Source organism: Bolinopsis microptera, chromosome 7 (assembly GCF_026151205.1).
Source record: "Bolinopsis microptera isolate Bmic1 chromosome 7, MBARI_Bmic_1.0, whole genome shotgun sequence".
NCBI classification, from domain to species: domain Eukaryota; kingdom Metazoa; phylum Ctenophora; class Tentaculata; order Lobata; family Bolinopsidae; genus Bolinopsis; species Bolinopsis microptera.
In genome coordinates, this window is record NC_087078.1 from 250,845 (window position 1) to 271,087 (window position 20,243).

The 20,243-nt window shown below is 35.7% G+C and overlaps 2 protein-coding genes across 2 annotated transcripts in view; both read left to right on the top strand.

Moving 5' to 3' along the window:
- Positions 1–984: 984 nt before the first annotated feature.
- The window catches only part of LOC134817892 (rho GTPase-activating protein 6-like), a 41,153-nt gene continuing 21,894 nt past the window's right edge, over positions 985–20,243 (top strand). The window contains exons 1-5 of the mRNA XM_063827255.1: positions 985–1,087; positions 2,764–2,853; positions 6,493–6,622; positions 6,875–6,948; positions 7,504–7,648. Of these exons, the coding sequence (XP_063683325.1) occupies positions 6,572–6,622; positions 6,875–6,948; positions 7,504–7,648 (270 nt within the window). The 5' untranslated portion in view covers positions 985–1,087; positions 2,764–2,853; positions 6,493–6,571. The remainder of the gene's footprint in view (positions 1,088–2,763; positions 2,854–6,492; positions 6,623–6,874; positions 6,949–7,503; positions 7,649–20,243) is intronic.
- Positions 17,924–20,243, top strand: part of LOC134817894 (uncharacterized) — a 45,007-nt gene continuing 42,687 nt past the window's right edge. Inside the window, exon 1 of the mRNA XM_063827261.1 lies at positions 17,924–17,941. The gene's annotated coding sequence lies outside the window, so the exon portion shown is untranslated. The remainder of the gene's footprint in view (positions 17,942–20,243) is intronic.

Genomic DNA, 20,243 nt, shown 5'->3' on the forward strand with positions numbered 1-20,243 from the left:
GTGAACTGAGAGATTGTTGAGTCATAAAAAGTTTATATTGTCACAACTTATACCAACCAAACAGCATGAATAGATTTCCATACGATATATCCTTGCATTATCATTTCAACTTTATTATTCTGATCATCAATAAAGGAAAAATGTAAGATTAAGAAAACTTTTTTCAAAAGTATTTGATAAAAATATATAACCTTAAAGAAAATTGTTTCACCATGAAAACAGGATATGCCCGCTTAAAAATGTGTGATACCGAGTGTTCTCCTGGTTAAGAATTTGCAAACTAAAATAATACTTTGGACAATATGTCATTCTAAGCAAATAGCGAAACAGTAGTCGGGGTGGCCGTAAATATTTAGATAATTCAACCAATGAATATTCAAATCAATAAATTTTTATTATTCTTTAAGAGTTTAAGGACTGCTATTAGTTCAATATTTATTTGTTCGCCGTAATTTACAGAGTACAAAGATTCGCATTTCGCATTTCGATTTTAGCATGTTTTATCATTTATAATAATATTGCAATATTAAAACATTAATTTTTATTCGAAATGGAATGTTTTACCAAGAAATACTCAAAAAAACAGTTTATCCCTATCATTAAAGCTGATGATCGAGAGGACAATCATTACGTAATCATAAACAGAGGGCCATTCACATTTTTCGTTGCACAAATTTGTGGGAACTAAGGTATGTTTAAAGCTGTTAGTTACGGAATTACTCATACCCTCCCTCAAACAGAGCGGCGACCAGAGTGAAGAGCAGCGAGACCAGGTAACCAGGTAACCAGGTAACCAGGTAACCAGGTAACCAGGTAACCAGGTAACCAGGTAACCAGGTAACCAGGTAACCAGGTAACCGATACCCTCCCTCAAACAGAGCGGCGACCAGAGTGAAGAGCAGCGAGACCAGGTAACCAGGTAACCAGGTAACCAGGTAACCAGGTAACCAGGTAACCAGGTAACTGATACCCTCCCTCAAACAGAGCGGCGACCAGAGTGAAGAGCAGCGAGACCCCAACTCCTGATGATGTGTTAGAGGAACTCGCAAAACACAAACAGCTCAGCGCTAGTGATTCTCAGATAGAGGTACCTGACATACGTATATAACCTGGTAACTAGGTAGTAACCTAGTAACTACCTAGTAACCTAGCAACTCAGCGCTAGTGACTCTCAGATAGAGGTACCTGACATATATATATAACCTGGTAACTAGGTAGTAACCTAGTAAGTACATAGTAACCTAGCAACTCAGCGCTAGTGACTCTCAGATAGAGGTACCTGACATATATACGTATATAACCTGGTAACTAGGTAGTAACCTAGTAACTAAATAGTAACCTAGCAACTCAGCGCTAGTGACTCTCAGATAGAGGTACCTGACATATATATATATTTTTTTTTTATATTTTTTTAAAAATTTTTTATATATATAACCTGGTAACTAGGTAGTAACCTAGTAACCTAGTGACAATACTACAGCTGTCCAATAAAACCGTAAAAGGCTGTGGTGTGTTATATTTAATATTTATGTTGTTAGTTTTTTCAATCTCGCAGTCTCTGACGACAGGTTTCTCAACAATCCCCTCTATTCTGTAGCCATGGTAGCCATATTCAACTAAACTTCCCCATTAAATTCAATAAACCTGTGAACGTCAACATTCCGGATTCTCCTTCGGCTAGTATTTTAACGGCCAAACGGGTCTTTGGCGAAGCAATTATCGTAGTCGCCCATATTACTAAGAATAACATTTTAGGTAGAATAAAAACTGAAAGTCCCGATGATTTACAAAAATGAGGGGATTTGTAAAAATCGTTTTTTTGATTTTTTTCGCCACGGAATCTCAATATCCCAGCGCAGTTATAAGTTTTCAAAATTCGGTGGTAAAAATGCCAACATGTTTTATCAGGCCACAACAGGATAATCGCTTTGGCAGCTGATACGATTGGTAATGGGAGATTGGGAACCAATTGAATTAAATTTAATACTTGTACTTAACTTTTTGTTTGTATTCAGATCACAATAATCACGTAAAAGGTCTCGCACTTTCTAGAAAATATATTATTGAGCATTCTATATCTTTCAAGAAGCCCTCTATGAAGGTTTCAACCACCATATAAATATATATCCCTTCCCTTATCTAATTATCATATAAATATGTAATTAGATAAGGATAATCCACTCAAACGCTGTAACTGTTATCATGTGAGAATAATCTGTCCGCTTCCTACCCCGGCCCTGGACCGAGTCCAGCAAGTTGTAAACATTTAGTGATTTAATCAGAGTGTTATAATTGTACTTTTTAACGCTTAACAGCTTGTTAAACCTCACAACCAAAACAATCCCGGCTTTTAAGAAAACCGATCTTCTTTAAACAAAATCATCTGCTGATTCACAAATCCAAATTCTTTCCGTTTTTAGTATGCAACTTACTTTTTAAAAAGTTGACTGAATAACAAAAAAGATAAAGAATTAACGTGTTCCTAAAAAGTATATAATACAGATTGCTTACTTGAACTGCTAACCGTTAGGTCACGTTAAATAACACAACTAGAAACGTAGTAACCAGACAGTAACCAGACAGTAACCAGACAGTTACTCAGTAACCAGACAGTAACTCAGTAACCAGCTTAGTAACCAGATAGTAACTCAGTAACCAGCTTAGTAACCAGATAGTAACTCAGTAACCAGCTTAATAACCAGTCAGTAACTCAGTAACCAGCTTAATAACCAGATAGTAACTTATTAACAATTAATAATACAGGTAGACGGCAGACGCGATGAACGTGGCTCGAGTAAGAAAGGTCGAAAAGGAAAAAGTCTGCGGAGCACGTACAAGAAACTCAAAGAGGAGGTTTGTATTAAGTTATAGTTAACCTGGTAACTAGCTAGTAACATAGTACATAGTAACCTGGTAACTAGCTAGTAACCTAGTAACTAGCTAGTAACCTAACAGCAAGCTAGTAACCTAGTAATTAGCTAGTAACCTACTACATAGTAACCTAGTAACTAGCTAATAACCTAGTAATCTAGTAACTAGCTAGTAACCTAGTAACCAGCTAGTTACCTAGTAAACAGTTAGTTACCTAGTAACCAGTAAGTACCTAAGTACCTAATAACTATACAAAAGGGTCAACAAAGTTCCATGTTACCGGCTAACTTAGACTTGAGACTATTTCGTTACCTAGCCACCACCCAGTAACCTAGCCACCACCCAGTAACCTAGCCACCACCCAGTAACCTAGCCACCACCCAGTAACCTAGCCACCACCCAGTAACCTAGCCACCACCCAGTAACCTAGCCACCACCCAGTAACCTAGCCACCACCCAGTAACCTAGCCACCACCCAGTAACCTAGCCACCACCCAGTAACCTAGCCACCACCCAGTAACCTAGCCACCACCCAGTAACCTAGCCACCACCCAGTAACCTAGCCACCACCCAGTAACCTAGCCACCACCCAGTAACCTATCCACCACACAGTAACCTAGCCACCACCCAGTAACCTAGCCACCACCCAGTAACCTAGCCACCACCCAGTAACCTAGCCACCGTTAGTAAGTCATTTTGTAGAATATCTCTAGTTGTAGGTACTAGTAATGCAGTTACCCTGGAGGTAGAACGTAGGAACCTCGCTTCTTAAATAGTAACTTAAGAGCCATTCACGGAGTCATGGCAACCGGATAGTATCCAGTAAGACTGAAATCAAGGATTTGAAATATGTAGGTAGCCCGAATATTCAACAGGTTCAGCCTTATGTTACTAGCTAGTTATATGCAGGTACCTTATGCTGGAGCCTTATGTTACTAGTTGTATGGAGGAGACGTTAAAAGAACGCGCTGTTCTGCATGATGAATTAATATTACGCTCTCAGAACACCGCGGACACTTCTAGAGTTCTAGAACAAAGCGCCCTCTCTCTCACGTCTACTACTCACTGTCAAATAATTGCTCTGTCCTAAGCTGCTCAGTGCTCTTATCCCCTCTTTACCGTCCGTCCTGTGTCTTTTTCCTTGTTTAATATGTAATATCTTTTATTTATTATTTGTTTAATATTTAAAAAACATATTGCTTTAAATATATTGCTTCTTATATTATCATTATATTTCACTACTCCCGCTACTAGTATCACGCTGCAGTAGTTTAGAGACCAATATAATAACGTTTGTTAGATTACATCAAGCATTAAACGTATAATCAAAGCCAATATTTACTATCAATCCATACGACACGAATTTTAATTTGTTCGATATTGCAATGGCTACGTATTAATTTTATTGATTTTTCACTTTTAGGACTTCTGCGAATTATTAGATTATAAGGTTTGGAATCAGGTGTGTTAGTACTAGGTACTACTAGTAGTGTGTGTGTGTTAGTACTAGGTACTACTAGTAGTGTGTGTGTGTTGCAGTTTTTACATTGTTTGAAAAATGCCTAGAAATCCACAGATTTAATTATTCGTTACTACTATACAGTTTATTAAAAAAGCAGTTTAAATCAATTAACATGGAATTAAGCGTTTGCATGGCCCTTGCCGCAATGAAAATTAACATCAGCAGATTCTACTATCTACCAGTAGTAATACCTACTAGTAGTACCTACTAGTAGTACTTACTAGTAGAACCTAGTAGTAGTATCTACTATCTACTAGTAGATATCTCACTTATACGGTAACACAATCTACTATGTTCTAGATACTCATACCATAATAATATGTCGCAATCGTAAAAGGAGGATGTCGTGTTTATGACAAATATATACAGCATATATATGATAGTAGTAGTACTAGTACTTACTAGTAGTATCCATAGCAACAAAGCGAATAAATTCAGGGTATTTTAAGCCGCCAAGATACGAAAGCCTTACTTCGTGGCGACTCAGCAACTGGCTGCGGTAGAAAGTAAAAAAGTATGAACATTAAAAACAGTAAATTTAGAGTTATATAAATATAATTTATAGCTAATATTTTAAATACTGTTAAAAGTTGGACGCTTTGATAAACTGATAAAGTACTACTAGTAATATTAATAGTAATAAGCTAATTATTTATATAACACAACTTATTATTACTTTATTGCTCAGCAAGTGATGTAGTACAACTGCTCAGCTTATTACATGTGATGATGTTTCCGGGCTGCCTAAATTTATTATCACACTTCTTCCAACAAGGTCCCGACACAAAATAAAGAATTTAGTTTATCACACTTTTATTAATATAGTCTCACGAAGCACTGCGTAGTTACTATTTTATTATTTTATTGCTGTTATTTATTCGTGCTCGGTTCTTAATTCGTTGTATCACGACTATCAAAACTCTTCGGTTCCAGAATTCTTCGATAGTTTTAATTCGTTATATCAGATTTGGCACCTTATTTGTCGATATTAAATATTTTGTATTAAAGAGCTGCAGCCCCCCTGGCTACGTGCCAGCATTTTATGTATTAAAGAGCTGCAGCCCCCCTGGCTACGTGCCAGCATTTTAAACACGCGCAGTACAGATCCAAGAGAAATAACATGTATTTATTTTTTTAAATGCACAAAATACGGTTTTCTAAACTTCGGTGTAGCTTCTATACTTTGGTGAAGCTGTTCTAAGTCAACATAAATCAACAATTATAAAGATTTTCTTTAAAATTGGTTAAGCGGTTGAATCATGGGATGAAATTTTAAAAATCTCGAACATTTATTTAACATTTAAGTATTTGCACGGGTATATTCATGAAATACGCCGAATAAGCGATATATCGTGAGAATAGATTTAAGAAAGGGTTATTCCCAAAAAGTTTAGAATAAATCTGACGAACTGAAAATCTAATTCTATAATGTGTAACCTTAGTAACCAGAATTAGGACCATGTGTATTGCTAAATGTGTAGGGACGGTTTCCGTTATACCAGCAGAGCATCAACCTCGCTCCAACTCCTGCTCACCCTCATTCCATGTTCCTTTCGTACCTGTAAGTATCCTAGTAAACTGCTAGTATCCTAGTAACCTGCTAGTATCCTAGTAACCTGATAGTATCCTAGTAACCTGCTAATATCCTAGTAACCTGCTAGTATCCTAGTAACCTGATAGTATCCTAGTAACCACCTAATATCCTAGTAACCTGCTAGTATCCTAGTAACCTGTAAGTAACCTAGTAACCTGCAGGTATCCTAGTAACCTGCAAGTATCCTAGTAACCTGCAAGTATCCTAGTAACCTGCTAATATCCTAGTAACCTGCAAGTATCCTAGTAACCTGCAAGTATCCTAGTAACATGCAAGTATCCTAGAAACCTGCAAGTATCCTAGTAACCTGCTAGTATCCTAGTAACCTGCAAGTATCCTAGTAACCTGCTAGTATCCTAATAACCTGCAAGTATCCTAGTAACCTGCAAGTATCCTAGTAACCTGTTAATATCCTAGTAACCTGATAATAACCTGCTAGTAACCAGATAGTAACCAGATAGTAACCGAGTAAAAACCTAGTAACTAACTTTGTCCCCCCTGTCAGGTATTTACTCCAGTGATGGAGAGAGCAAGACGCGTATCTAGGACCATGTCCCGACCGTTTGCGGAGGAGTGGGGGTCTGATGAAGATGAGGAGGAGGAGGATGATGCGGACCCGTTTCTCTCTTTTCTCGGTTACTATTAGTAATTACTAGTTATTAATAGTGTTTCGCTTGGTTTTGTTTTTACAACCAGCTGAATTACTCAAACTATTAGAGCTGAAACTAACAGTATAAGTATTAATATTGGCTGGTCGGTGGTCTCAATAGTAATGTTGCTATTGATCTTCAAACTAAAATACTTAATACCTTCCCGGAAGTAGCTATAATACTTAATACTTTGAAACAAGTCCTGCTCATAAGAAAATCAAGCTTTCTGTGTTTCAGAGTCAGCAGTATCCTAGCAACCTGAAGAAGAACTCGCTGTATTCCACCGACTCTGAAGAAGCTGTCAGTAAAAGGTAAGCGCGTTTCCATGGTTACCATACTGTGCCTCTCTATAGTTAAAATATTGAGGTTTCGCTGTACTTACCCTCGATAAATTATGAGAACTATTTGTCATATTGTTGGGATTGTTGAAGCAGTGCTAACGAACACTAAAATACTCAGTACCCCCGGCCCCCCCCTGTAGGTATTAATACTTAGTACCCCCCTGTAGGTATTAATACTCAGTACCCCCCCTGTATGTATTAATACTCAGTACCCCCCCCCCCCCCCCCTGTATGTATTATTACTCAGTACCCCCCCCCTGTATGTATTAATACTCAGTACCCCCCCCTGTAGGTATTAATACTCAGTACCCCCCCCCCCCCCCCCCCTGTATGTATTATTACTCAGTACCCCCCCCCCCCCCCCCTGTATGTATTAATACTCAGTACCCCGCCCCCCCACTGTAGGTATTAATATTCAGTACCCCAGCCCCCCCCCCTTGTATGTATTATTACTCAGTACCCCCCTCCCCCCTCTGTATGTATTATTCTCTCAACTGACCTGTACTCCAGACCCCCTCTATCCAGGAACCTAAGCGAAGAGAAAAGAAGTGATAGTCGGGGGAGAAGAAAGAGCGCAGCTGGGTTCCTGATGTCGTACGCTTCTCTGAAACTACACCAAATAAAACACGCCGGGTCCACTGAATCTCTTACTGACTGGGAGTATTGTGACGTGAGTTTTACTGAAGTTATTACTATTACTAATTACTGAGAATTATATTAGTTATTGATAATTATATTACTATTATTAATTACTGAGAATTATATTAGATATTAATAATTATATTATTATTATCAATTACTCAGAATTATATTAGTTATTAATGATTATATTATTATTATTAATTACTGAGAATTATATTAGTTATCAATGATTATATTATTATTACTAATTACTGAGAATCATATTAGTTATTAATGATTATATTATTATTACTAATTACTGAGAATTATATTAGTTATTAATAATTATATTACTATTACTAATTACTGAGACGTATATTAGTTATTAATAATTATATTATTATTACTAATTACTGAGAATCATATTAGTTAATAATGATTATATTATTATTATCAATTACTGAGAATTATATTAGTTATTAATGATTATATTATTATTATTAATTGCAGAGAATTATATTAGTTTTTAATGATTATATTACTATTATTAATTGCAGATGATTATATTAGTTATTAGGCATGGTATGGTGAAAAATGTCAGCCCTGTGACCCCCCCCCCACCTGTACCAGAACTAACACAATATAGCTACACAAGCTAGTGTACCTAGTGTACCTACTAGTATCTTATCTTTATGGCATCTGCAAAAGTCGACATGGTGTTCATTCTGCTATTCTGGCTAAAAGCGATACAGAAATAAACTTTTTATAAAAAGAAGTCAAACGTTCTCTGACGCCGCTTGAAAAGTTTCTCACAACGAACACCTTAACAACACCTTAACAACACCTTAACAACACCTTAACAACACCTTAACAACACCTTAACAACACCTTAACAACACCTTGACAACACCTTAACAACACCTTAGCAACACCTTAACAACACCTTAACAACACCTTAACAACACCTTAACAACACCTTAACAACACCTTAACAACACCTTAACAACACCTTAACAACACCTTGTTGTACCTAGTGTTCCTTGTTCGTTACTCTAGCGCATTCTTAGCAGGGAGTAGCATTCTATGAAAGTACAATATATAGGCTTTTCTATTTTTGTTCTAAATTCACAATCTTGGTTCAAAATTTGGCGAGTCAAATTGACGATGAGTAGACTAAAGTAGACTGAAGTAGACTGCAGTAGACTGCAGACAAGTTGCAGTGTTTTTAATAACCCACCTCGTTTGTTAAAGACTAGCAGCTTGTAGTGTTAAACTGTCTGGTTGAGCTGACAACAGTACAGTTACTATGACAACAGTACAGTTACTATAAAGTGTCGTAAGGGAGGCTCAGTAGCACGCATATTGAGACTAAAAACCCGTCACCACAGATAAAGAAGAGGTAAAGTAAGTAGTCGTAACGATAAAGCAGGCATCATCAGGATATTCTCCTGTCAGGATCACGGTTTAACACCTGCTACCTGTGAAACAGTAAAAACAAGGCAAACTCTTTTGTCTCAGACCTTATAACTATTGTATAACCTTTTGTCCTACCTCTTGTATCTTTCTAGTTAAAGTTAGTTAGTTTCATTCAACTCTTTCTTGTTAATGTTAGTTAGTATCACTCAACTCTTTCTAGTTAATGTTAGTTAGTATCACTCAACTCTTCCTAGTTAATGTTAGTTAGTTTCACTCAACTCTTTCTAGTTAATGTTAGTTAGTATCACTCAACTCTTTCTAGTTAATGTTAGTTAGTTTCACTCGACTCTTTCTAGTTAATGTTAGTTAGTTTCACTCAACTCTTTCTAGTTAATGTTAGTTAGTATCACTCAACTCTTTCTAGTTAATGTTAGTTAGTATCACTCAACTCTTTCTAGTTAATGTTAGTTAGTTTCACTCAACTCTTTCTAGTTAATGTTAGTTAGTATCACTCAACTCTTTCTAGTTAATGTTAGTTAGTTTCACTCAACTCTTTCTAGTTAATGTTAGTTAGTTTCACTCAACTCTTTCTAGTTAATGTTAGTTAGTTTCACTCAACTCTTTCTAGTTAATGTTAGTTAGTTTCACTCGACTCTTTCTAGTTAAAGTTAGTTAGTTTCACTCAACTCTTTCTAGTTAATGTTAGTTAGTATCACTCAACTCTTTCTAGTTAATGTTAGTTAGTATCACTCAACTCTTCCTAGTTAATGTTAGTTAGTTTCACTCAACTCTTTCTAGTTAATGTTAGTTAGTATCACTCAACTCTTTCTAGTTAATGTTAGTTAGTTTCACTCGACTCTTTCTAGTTAATGTTAGTTAGTTTCACTCAACTCTTTCTAGTTAATGTTAGTTAGTATCACTCAACTCTTTCTAGTTAATGTTAGTTAGTATCACTCAACTCTTTCTAGTTAATGTTAGTTAGTATCACTCAACTCTTTCTAGTTAATGTTAGTTAGTATCACTCAACTCTTTCTAGTTAATGTTAGTTAGTTTCACTCAACTCTTTCTAGTTAATGTTAGTTAGTTTCACTCAACTCTTTCTAGTTAATGTTAGTTAGTATCACTCAACTCTTTCTAGTTAATGTTAGTTAGTTTCACTCAACTCTTCCTAGTTAATGTTAGTTAGTATCACTCAACTCTTTCTAGTTAATGTTAGTTAGTATCACTCAACTCTTTCTAGTTAATGTTAGTTAGTTTCACTCGACTCTTTCTAGTTAATGTTAGTTAGTATCACTCAACTCTTTCTAGTTAATGTTAGTTAGTATCACTCAACTCTTTCTAGTTAATGTTAGTTAGTATCACTCAACTCTTCTAGTTAATGTTAGTTAGTTTCACTCGACTCTTCCTAGTTAATGTTAGTTAGTATCACTCAACTCTTTCTAGTTAATGTTAGTTATAGTATCACTCAACTCTTCCTAGTTAATGTTAGTTAGTATCACTCAACTCTTCCTAGTTAATGTTAGTTAGTTTCACTCAACTCTTTCTAGTTAATGTTAGTTAGTATCACTCAACTCTTTCTAGTTAATGTTAGTTAGTATCACTCAACTCTTCTAGTTAATGTTAGTTAGTTTCACTCGACTCTTCTAGTTAATGTTAGTTAGTATCACTCAACTCTTTCTAGTTAATGTTAGTTAGTATCACTCAACTCTTCTAGTTAATGTTAGTTAGTATCACTCAACTCTTCTAGTTAATGTTAGTTAGTTTCACTCAACTCTTTCTAGTTAATGTTAGTTAGTTTCACTCAACTCTTTCTAGTTAATGTTAGTTTGTTTCACTCAACTCCTTCTAGTTAATGTTAGTTAGTTTCACTCGACTCTTCTAGTTAATGTTAGTTAGTATCACTCAACTCTTTCTAGTTAATGTTAGTTAGTTTCACTCAACTCTTTCTAGTTAATGTTAGTTAGTATCACTCAACTCTTTCTAGTTAATGTTAGTTAGTTTCACTCAACTCTTCTAGTTAATGTTAGTTAGTTTCACTCAACTCTTTCTAGTTAATGTTAGTTAGTATCACTCAACTCTTTCTAGTTAATGTTAGTTAGTATCACTCAACTCTTTCTAGTTAATGTTAGTTAGTATCACTCAACTCTTCTAGTTAATGTTAGTTAGTTTCACTCAACTCTTTCTAGTTAATGTTAGTTAGTATCACTCAACTCTTTCTAGTTAATGTTAGTTAGTATCACTCAACTCTTTCTAGTTAATGTTAGTTAGTATCACTCAACTCTTTCTAGTTAATGTTAGTTAGTATCACTCAACTCTTTCTAGTTAATGTTAGTTAGTATCACTCAACTCTTTCTAGTTAATGTTAGTTAGTATCACTCAACTCTTTCTAGTTAATGTTAGTTAGTATCACTCAACTCTTTCTAGTTAATGTTAGTTAGTTTCACTCGACTCTCTCTAGTTAATGTTAGTTAGTATCACTCAACTCTTTCTAGTTAATGTTAGTTAGTATCACTCAACTCTTTCTAGTTAATGTTAGTTAGTATCACTCAACTCTTTCTAGTTAATGTTAGTTAGTTTCACTCAACTCTTTCTAGTTAATGTTAGTTAGTATCACTCAACTCTTTCTAGTTAATGTTAGTTAGTATCACTCGACTCTTTCTAGTTAATGTTAGTTAGTATCACTCAACTCTTCTAGTTAATGTTAGTTAGTATCACTCAACTCTTTCTAGTTAATGTTAGTTAGTTTCACTCGACTCTTTCTAGTTAATGTTAGTTAGTATCACTCAACTCTTTCTAGTTAATGTTAGTTAGTATCACTCAACTCTTTCTAGTTAATGTTAGTTAGTATCACTCAACTCTTTCTAGTTAATGTTAGTTAGTTTCACTCAACTCTTTCTAGTTAATGTTAGTTAGTATCACTCAACTCTTTCTAGTTAATGTTAGTTAGTATCACTCAACTCTTTCTAGTTAATGTTAGTTAGTATCACTCAACTCTTTCTAGTTAATGTTAGTTAGTATCACTCAACTCTTTCTAGTTAATGTTAGTTAGTATCACTCAACTCTTTCTAGTTAATGTTAGTTAGTATCACTCAACTCTTCTAGTTAATGTTAGTTAGTATCACTCAACTCTTTCTAGTTAATGTTAGTTAGTATCACTCGACTCTTTCTAGTTAATGTTAGTTAGTATCACTCAACTCTTCTAGTTAATGTTAGTTAGTTTCACTCAACTCTTTCTAGTTAATGTTAGTTAGTATCACTCAACTCTTTCTAGTTAATGTTAGTTAGTTTCACTCGACTCTTTCTAGTTAATGTTAGTTAGTTTCACTCAACTCTTTCTAGTTAATGTTAGTTAGTATCACTCAACTCTTTCTAGTTAATGTTAGTTAGTATCACTCAACTCTTTCTAGTTAATGTTAGTTAGTTTCACTCAACTCTTTCTAGTTAATGTTAGTTAGTTTCACTCAACTCTTTCTAGTTAATGTTAGTTAGTATCACTCAACTCTTCTAGTTAATGTTAGTTAGTTTCACTCGACTCTTCTAGTTAATGTTAGTTAGTATCACTCAACTCTTTCTAGTTAATGTTAGTTAGTATCACTCAACTCTTCTAGTTAATGTTAGTTAGTATCACTCAACTCTTCTAGTTAATGTTAGTTAGTATCACTCAACTCTTTCTAGTTAATGTTAGTTAGTATCACTCAACTCTTTCTAGTTAATGTTAGTTAGTTTCACTCGACTCTTTCTAGTTAATGTTAGTTAGTATCACTCGACTCTTCATAGTTAATGTTAGTTAGTATCACTCAACTCTTTCTAGTTAATGTTAGTTAGTATCACTCGACTCTTCATAGTTAATGTTAGTTAGTATCACTCAACTCTTCCTAGTTAATGTTAGTTAGTTTCACTCAACTCTTTCTAGTTAATGTTAGTTAGTATCACTCAACTCTTTCTAGTTAATGTTAGTTAGTATCACTCAACTCTTTCTAGTTAATGTTAGTTAGTTTCACTCGACTCTTTCTAGTTAATGTTAGTTAGTATCACTCAACTCTTTCTAGTTAATGTTAGTTAGTATCACTCAACTCTTTCTAGTTAATGTTAGTTAGTATCACTCAACTCTTTCTAGTTAATGTTAGTTAGTTTCACTCAACTCTTTCTAGTTAATGTTAGTTAGTTTCACTCAACTCTTTCTAGTTAATGTTAGTTAGTATCACTCAACTCTTTCTAGTTAATGTTAGTTAGTTTCACTCAACTCTTTCTAGTTAATGTTAGTTAGTTTCACTCAACTCTTTCTAGTTAATGTTAGTTAGTTTCACTCAACTCTTTCTAGTTAATGTTAGTTAGTATCACTCAACTCTTTCTAGTTAATGTTAGTTAGTTTCACTCAACTCTTTCTAGTTAATGTTAGTTAGTTTCACTCAACTCTTTCTAGTTAATGTTAGTTAGTTTCACTCAACTCTTTCTAGTTAATGTTAGTTAGTATCACTCAACTCTTTCTAGTTAATGTTAGTTAGTATCACTCAACTCTTTCTAGTTAATGTTAGTTAGTATCACTCAACTCTTTCTAGTTAATGTTAGTTAGTATCACTCAACTCTTTCTAGTTAATGTTAGTTAGTATCACTCAACTCTTTCTAGTTAATGTTAGTTAGTTTCACTCAACTCTTTCTAGTTAATGTTAGTTAGTTTCACTCAACTCTTTCTAGTTAATGTTAGTTAGTTTCACTCAACTCTTTCTAGTTAATGTTAGTTAGTATCACTCAACTCTTTCTAGTTAATGTTAGTTAGTTTCACTCAACTCTTTCTAGTTAATGTTAGTTAGTTTCACTCAACTCTTTCTAGTTAATGTTAGTTAGTTTCACTCGACTCTTTCTAGTTAATGTTAGTTAGTATCACTCAACTCTTTCTAGTTAATGTTAGTTAGTATCACTCAACTCTTTCTAGTTAATGTTAGTTAGTATCACTCAACTCTTTCTAGTTAATGTTAGTTAGTATCACTCAACTCTCTCTAGTTAATGTTAGTTAGTTTCACTCGACTCTTCCTAGTTAATGTTAGTCAGTATCACTCAACTCTTTCTAGTTAATGTTAGTCAGTATCACTCAACTCTTCCTAGTTAATGTTAGTTAGTATCACTCAACTCTTCCTAGTTAATGTTAGTTAGTATCACTCAACTCTTTCTAGTTAATGTTAGTTAGTATCACTCGACTCTTTCTAGTTAATGTTAGTTAGTATCACTCGACTCTTTCTAGTTAATGTTAGTTAGTATCACTCAACTCTTTCTAGTTAATGTTAGTAAGTTTCATAATTTAATTTCTCCACTTTCTACCGGACTCCAGATGTTTCCTTTGTTTGTTAACTTTATTCTAGACATGTGGGAAATTTGACAACTACTTGAATAATATGTGGTCTAAAATACGTTGTTTATATGAACAAGCTTGGAAGAGCACACGTTTAATGACAGTAAAAATTACATACATAAAACAGAATAAACAAGCGTACAATGCCGTGAGAAAAAGATGGTCTAACGATATAAGGACAGGATTTCTCAGAAAATTAACAAAATAATTACCATTTAACTCTTCTTCACCAGCTGAAGGTAATTAACACATGTGTTACCATGGCAATATTACCTTATATGGGAGGGTCACCATGGCAATATTACACATAATATGCATCCATGGTTTCTGTATCATTTATGTGTAATCATTCAACTTAATAACTATGTGCAGTTCATGAAAATGATTTATTAAGTTATTTGTGCGGTTAGATCGGATACATTAGTAGGTTTTAAGTAATGCTAAACACTACAAGAGTACAAGGATAATATGCAACAAGTTTAAGATCAGGTTGTTTGTTTTGAAACATAATGTTTTATCAGTTACTTTAGCTGCTGATCCTGTGCTTGAGTGCTTTTGCCGTCAACTTTTTATTTGGTACTGAAAAGTTAATGTTAAATATGATCCATATCTTAATACGCCCACATCTATCGCAAATATGCCTGCCTACCGGCCTACTGACCCTACCTAACCTGACTACCTGCCTACCCTGCCTACCCTGCCTACCCTGCCTACCCTGCCTACCCTGCCTACCCTGCCTACCCTGCCTACCCTGCCTACCTGAGTACCCTGCCTATTCGCAAATATAAACTTGGTTAGATCTATTCACTGGTTATGTAAAACTAGTTGATATGTCAGTGATTGAGGAGCACTACCGTGAGTGGGCCGGTAATAGAAGGAAATGTAATTGAATTAAAATGGGCGTAGTTAAGCCCCCTTTCTAATTTCTTTAGATTGAGGAGCACTACCGTGAGTGGGCCGGTAATAGAAGGAAATGTAATTGAATTAAAATGGGCGTAGTTAAGCCCCCTTTCTAATTTCTTTAGATTGAGGAGCACTACCGTGAGTGGGCCGGTAATAGAAGGAACTGTAATTGAATTAAAATGGGCGTAGTTAAGCCCCCTTTCTAATTTCTTTAGATTGAGGAGCACTACCGTGAGTGGGCCGGTAATAGAAGGAACTGTAATTGAATTAAAATGGGCGTAGTTAAGCCCCCTTTCTAATTTCTTTAGATTGAGGAGCACTACCGTGAGTGGGCCGGTAATAGAAGGAACTGTAATTGAATTAAAATGGGCGTAGTTAAGCCCCCTTTCTAATTTCTTTAGATTGAGGAGCACTACCGTGAGTGGGCCGGTAATAGAAGGAAATGTAATTGAATTAAAATGGGCGTAGTTAAGCCCCCTTTCTAATTTCTTTAGATTGAGGAGCACTACCGTGAGTGGGCCGGTAATAGAAGGAAATGTAATTGAATTAAAATGGGCGTAGTTAAGCCCCCTTTCTAATTTCTTTAGATTGAGGAGCACTACCGTGAGTGGGCCGGTAATAGAAGGAACTGTAATTGAATTAAAATGGGCGTAATTAAGCCCCCTTTCTAATTTCTTTAGATTGAGGAGCACTACCGTGAGTGGGCCGGTAATAGAAGGAAATGTAATTGAATTAAAATGGGCGTAGTTAAGCCCCCTTTCTAATTTCTTTAGATTGAGGAGCACTACCGTGAGTGGGCCGGTAATAGAAGGGAATGTAATTGAATTAAAATGGGCGTAGTTAAGCCCCCTTTCTAATTTCTTTAGATTGAGGAGCACTACCGTGAGTGGGCCGGTAATAGAAGGAACTGTAATTGAATTAAAATGGGCGTAGTTAAGCCCCCTTTCTAATTTCTTTAGATTGAGGAGCACTACCGTGAGTGGGCCGGTAATAGAAGGAAATGTAATTGAATTAAAATGGGCGTAGTTAAGCCCCCTTTCTAATTTCTTTAGATTGAGGAGCACTACCGTGAGTGGGCCGGTAATAGAAGGAACTGTAATTGAATTAAAATGGGCGTAGTTAAGCCCCCTTTCTAATTTCTTTAGATTGAGGAGCACTACCGTGAGTGGGCCGGTAATAGAAGGAACTGTAATTGAATTAAAATGGGCGTAGTTAAGCCCCCTTTCTAATTTCTTTAGATTGAGGAGCACTACCGTGAGTGGGCCGGTAATAGAAGGAACTGTAATTGAATTAAAATGGGCGTAGTTAAGCCCCCTTTCTAATTTCTTTAGATTGAGGAGCACTACCGTGAGTGGGCCGGTAATAGAAGGAAATGTAATTGAATTAAAATGGGCGTAGTTAAGCCCCCTTTCTAATTTCTTTAGATTGAGGAGCACTACCGTGAGTGGGCCGGTAATAGAAGGAAATGTAATTGAATTAAAATGGGCGTAGTTAAGCCCCCTTTCTAATTTCTTTAGATTGAGGAGCACTACCGTGAGTGGGCCGGTAATAGAAGGAACTGTAATTGAATTAAAATGGGCGTAGTTAAGCCCCCTTTCTAATTTCTTTAGATTGAGGAGCACTACCGTGAGTGGGCCGGTAATAGAAGGAAATGTAATTGAATTAAAATGGGCGTAGTTAAGCCCCCTTTCTAATTTCTTTAGATTGAGGAGCACTACCGTGAGTGGGCCGGTAATAGAAGGGAATGTAATTGAATTAAAATGGGCGTAGTTAAGCCCCCTTTCTAATTTCTTTAGATTGAGGAGCACTACCGTGAGTGGGCCGGTAATAGAAGGAACTGTAATTGAATTAAAATGGGCGTAGTTAAGCCCCCTTTCTAATTTCTTTAGATTGAGGAGCACTACCGTGAGTAGGCCGGTAATAGAAGGAAATGTAATTGAATTAAAATGGGCGTAGTTAAGCCCCCTTTCTAATTTCTTTAGATTGAGGAGCACTACCGTGAGTGGGCCGGTAATAGAAGGAAATGTAATTGAATTAAAATGGGCGTAGTTAAGCCCCCTTTCTAATTTCTTTAGATTGAGGAGCACTACCGTGAGTGGGCCGGTAATAGAAGGAAATGTAATTGAATTAAAATGGGCGTAGTTAAGCCCCCTTTCTAATTTCTTTAGATTGAGGAGCACTACCGTGAGTGGGCCGGTAATAGAAGGAAATGTTATTGAATTGAAATAGGCGTAGTTAAGCCCCCTTTCTAATTTCTTTAGATTGAGGAGCACTACCGTGAGTGGGCCGGTAATAGAAGGAAATGTAATTGAATTAAAATGGGCGTAGTTAAGCCCCCTTCCTAATTTCTTTAGATATGAAATTTGACCCTGTAGATATGGGCTCTCTTAAAATCATATTTCACTCCCGCTTAATTTTGATCAACACTTTCCATTGCCTGGCTTCAATACGTATTTGTAACCATGGTCTAACGTTTTCCTTTCCTACCGCTCCGTTTCTAACTTAATACTGAGACCCGCATTGTGGTTGTATGCTATTAGTTTAACTGTATCACTAGATAGTATGCAAAATCCGGATTGGAATATTATTTATGAGTCGCATAGTTGAAATGTTTTCTTGGGTAAATTTCTATTAATAATACTTTAAACACTACTATAATATATAACAAATAATTTGAGATCATGAATACGATGTTGTCACATTGAAACGTTGAATAATTCCTTTCCTGATAAGAGCCTTTCTCTAGATGTATAATAATTGCTAAAAACCGATAGAGCGTATCTGGTTCACATTAATATTATAAGAGGAACAAGAAACATGTAGACACTGTTGCCTAGCAACTAACCGTTACTTAGCAACGTGTAGACACTCCTATTGCTGCAGTGCACTAAAGAAACCTACAAACTATGTGTCGTAGTGTTATATTAGGGAATGTTTAATTAACACAGTTTAAACTAACATATCATTACATTAACCGTGGCTGGTTAGTTACCTGGTGCAGTGGTTTTCCTTAAACAGTGCCTTCTTAGTAATAGTACGTACTGTGGTTCATTGTCCTCTTAGTAATAGTACGTACTGCAGTGGTTACTAGGTTACTAGGACTGGTTACCACTTTACCATAGTAACTGCAGTGGTTCTGTTAGCGTTATTATAGTGAGAAAGGTTCATTAGTGCAACTCGTTTTCTTTTATATTTTCTCAGATCTCAAATTACTGCGATTGAGGCCAGCTCAGAAAATTCGGATGAAAACAATTTGAAATACTTAATAGTAATTATATCAATGAAGGTGAATTTGTAAAGCAACACTAGCTGCACTTAAGGAGGGGGAGGGGGTTCAGGGTGAACCCCCCCTCCTTAACCACTCCTCAATCTTTGAAAACTGCGTGTTCAAGTTTGGAGATTACTTGGTCTGCCTGTTATAGTGTCAAGTTCAGTTTAGCTAAATATCGTACCAGTCTTATTCATCTCACAATTGCAGTAATCTCCTTAAAACTGATTAGGTTACGGGTGTTCAGGTCTTTTAAATAAGTCAATACCCAGATCTGGGTTTATCTGATTCAATCTCATATTGTCTTATCAAGTTATCACGTCAACTCTCCTTTTTCACTCCTTTTTATTGAGTTTGCAAATGTTTTGCAACTGACGTCATTAGATTCTGATCTCGTACTCAGTTCAGATTTCACATTAATTCAATGTTTGCCGCTTTTTAGTTCTTGATACGTCTCTTTTACACTCAAAGTTGATTCATACGGCATTAATAACGAGGTTTAATGCTTAAATTGGTTGAGTTGAGAGCATATTAATGCTTAAATTGGTTGAGTTGGGAGCATATTCGAATTAGTTAGAGAAGATATGTAGCAGCTGGTTCTTCTTCCTTGGTTCTTAATAACTCGGCGAAGTGTAGCTACTACTCACTTTCTTGCCAAGAAATTACCTATCTATTAGATTGCTCCCAAAACTCCACTTCACTGGGTTTACTACAATTTGTTTCGCTTGTTACTGCCTTCTCCTTGTCCACTACACTGGGTTTACTACAATTTGTTTTGCTTGTTACTGCCTTCTCCTGCTCCACTTCACTGGGTTTACTACAATTTGTTTCGCTTGTTACTGTCTTCTCCTGCGTTTTTATAATTTAAAAGAGGCTGTTACATTGTTGGATTTAACTACTGGTACAGATTTGTGCTTGTTTGTGCAATGAGTAATACCTCAAGCTCAGCTTTGAATTGTTTAGCTGCATAAGAAAGCAGCAAGAAATTGAATATAGGAACATTATTTGTGAGTCGCATTGTTGTGATATAGCTACTTAGTTCCGACAAAGTAGTAGTATTGTTGTGATGTTTCTGATTAAAAAAGCTACATAACTTCAACAGATCCATTCGTTTAAAATTAATAAATTAAAATGTTTTTGAAAAAAGTAACCATAATTGGTCCTAGAATTAAACCTTGAGGTACACCGCATTGAATAATCTCACGAACAATATCTGGGAGTCTCACCATCGCGGGTTTACTACTCTTCTTTTCTAGAAGTATTGTTTGTTGCTTCTAAATTACATTATTGAGGAACTATTTCTACTTAACTACTAGCTTACTAGTAGTTACTACTAGCGTATTATTGAGACGTGCGTTATTTACTATCTACTGAGCAATTAGAGACAATAAAGAACGACAATCAGTTGTTCTATGTCTAGACCTCAACCAATATTACAGTGATACCTACTGTATAACACACGTATATTACAGTGATACCTACTGTATAACACACGTATATTACAGTGATACCTACTGTATAAAACACGTGCTGTATATTACAGTGATACCTACTGTATAACACACGTGCTGTATGACACACGTGCTGTATAACACACGTGCTGTATAACACACGTGCTGTATAACACACGTGCTGTATACCACACGTGCTGTATAGTACACGTGCTGTATAACACACGTGCTGTATAACACACGTGCTGTATAACACACG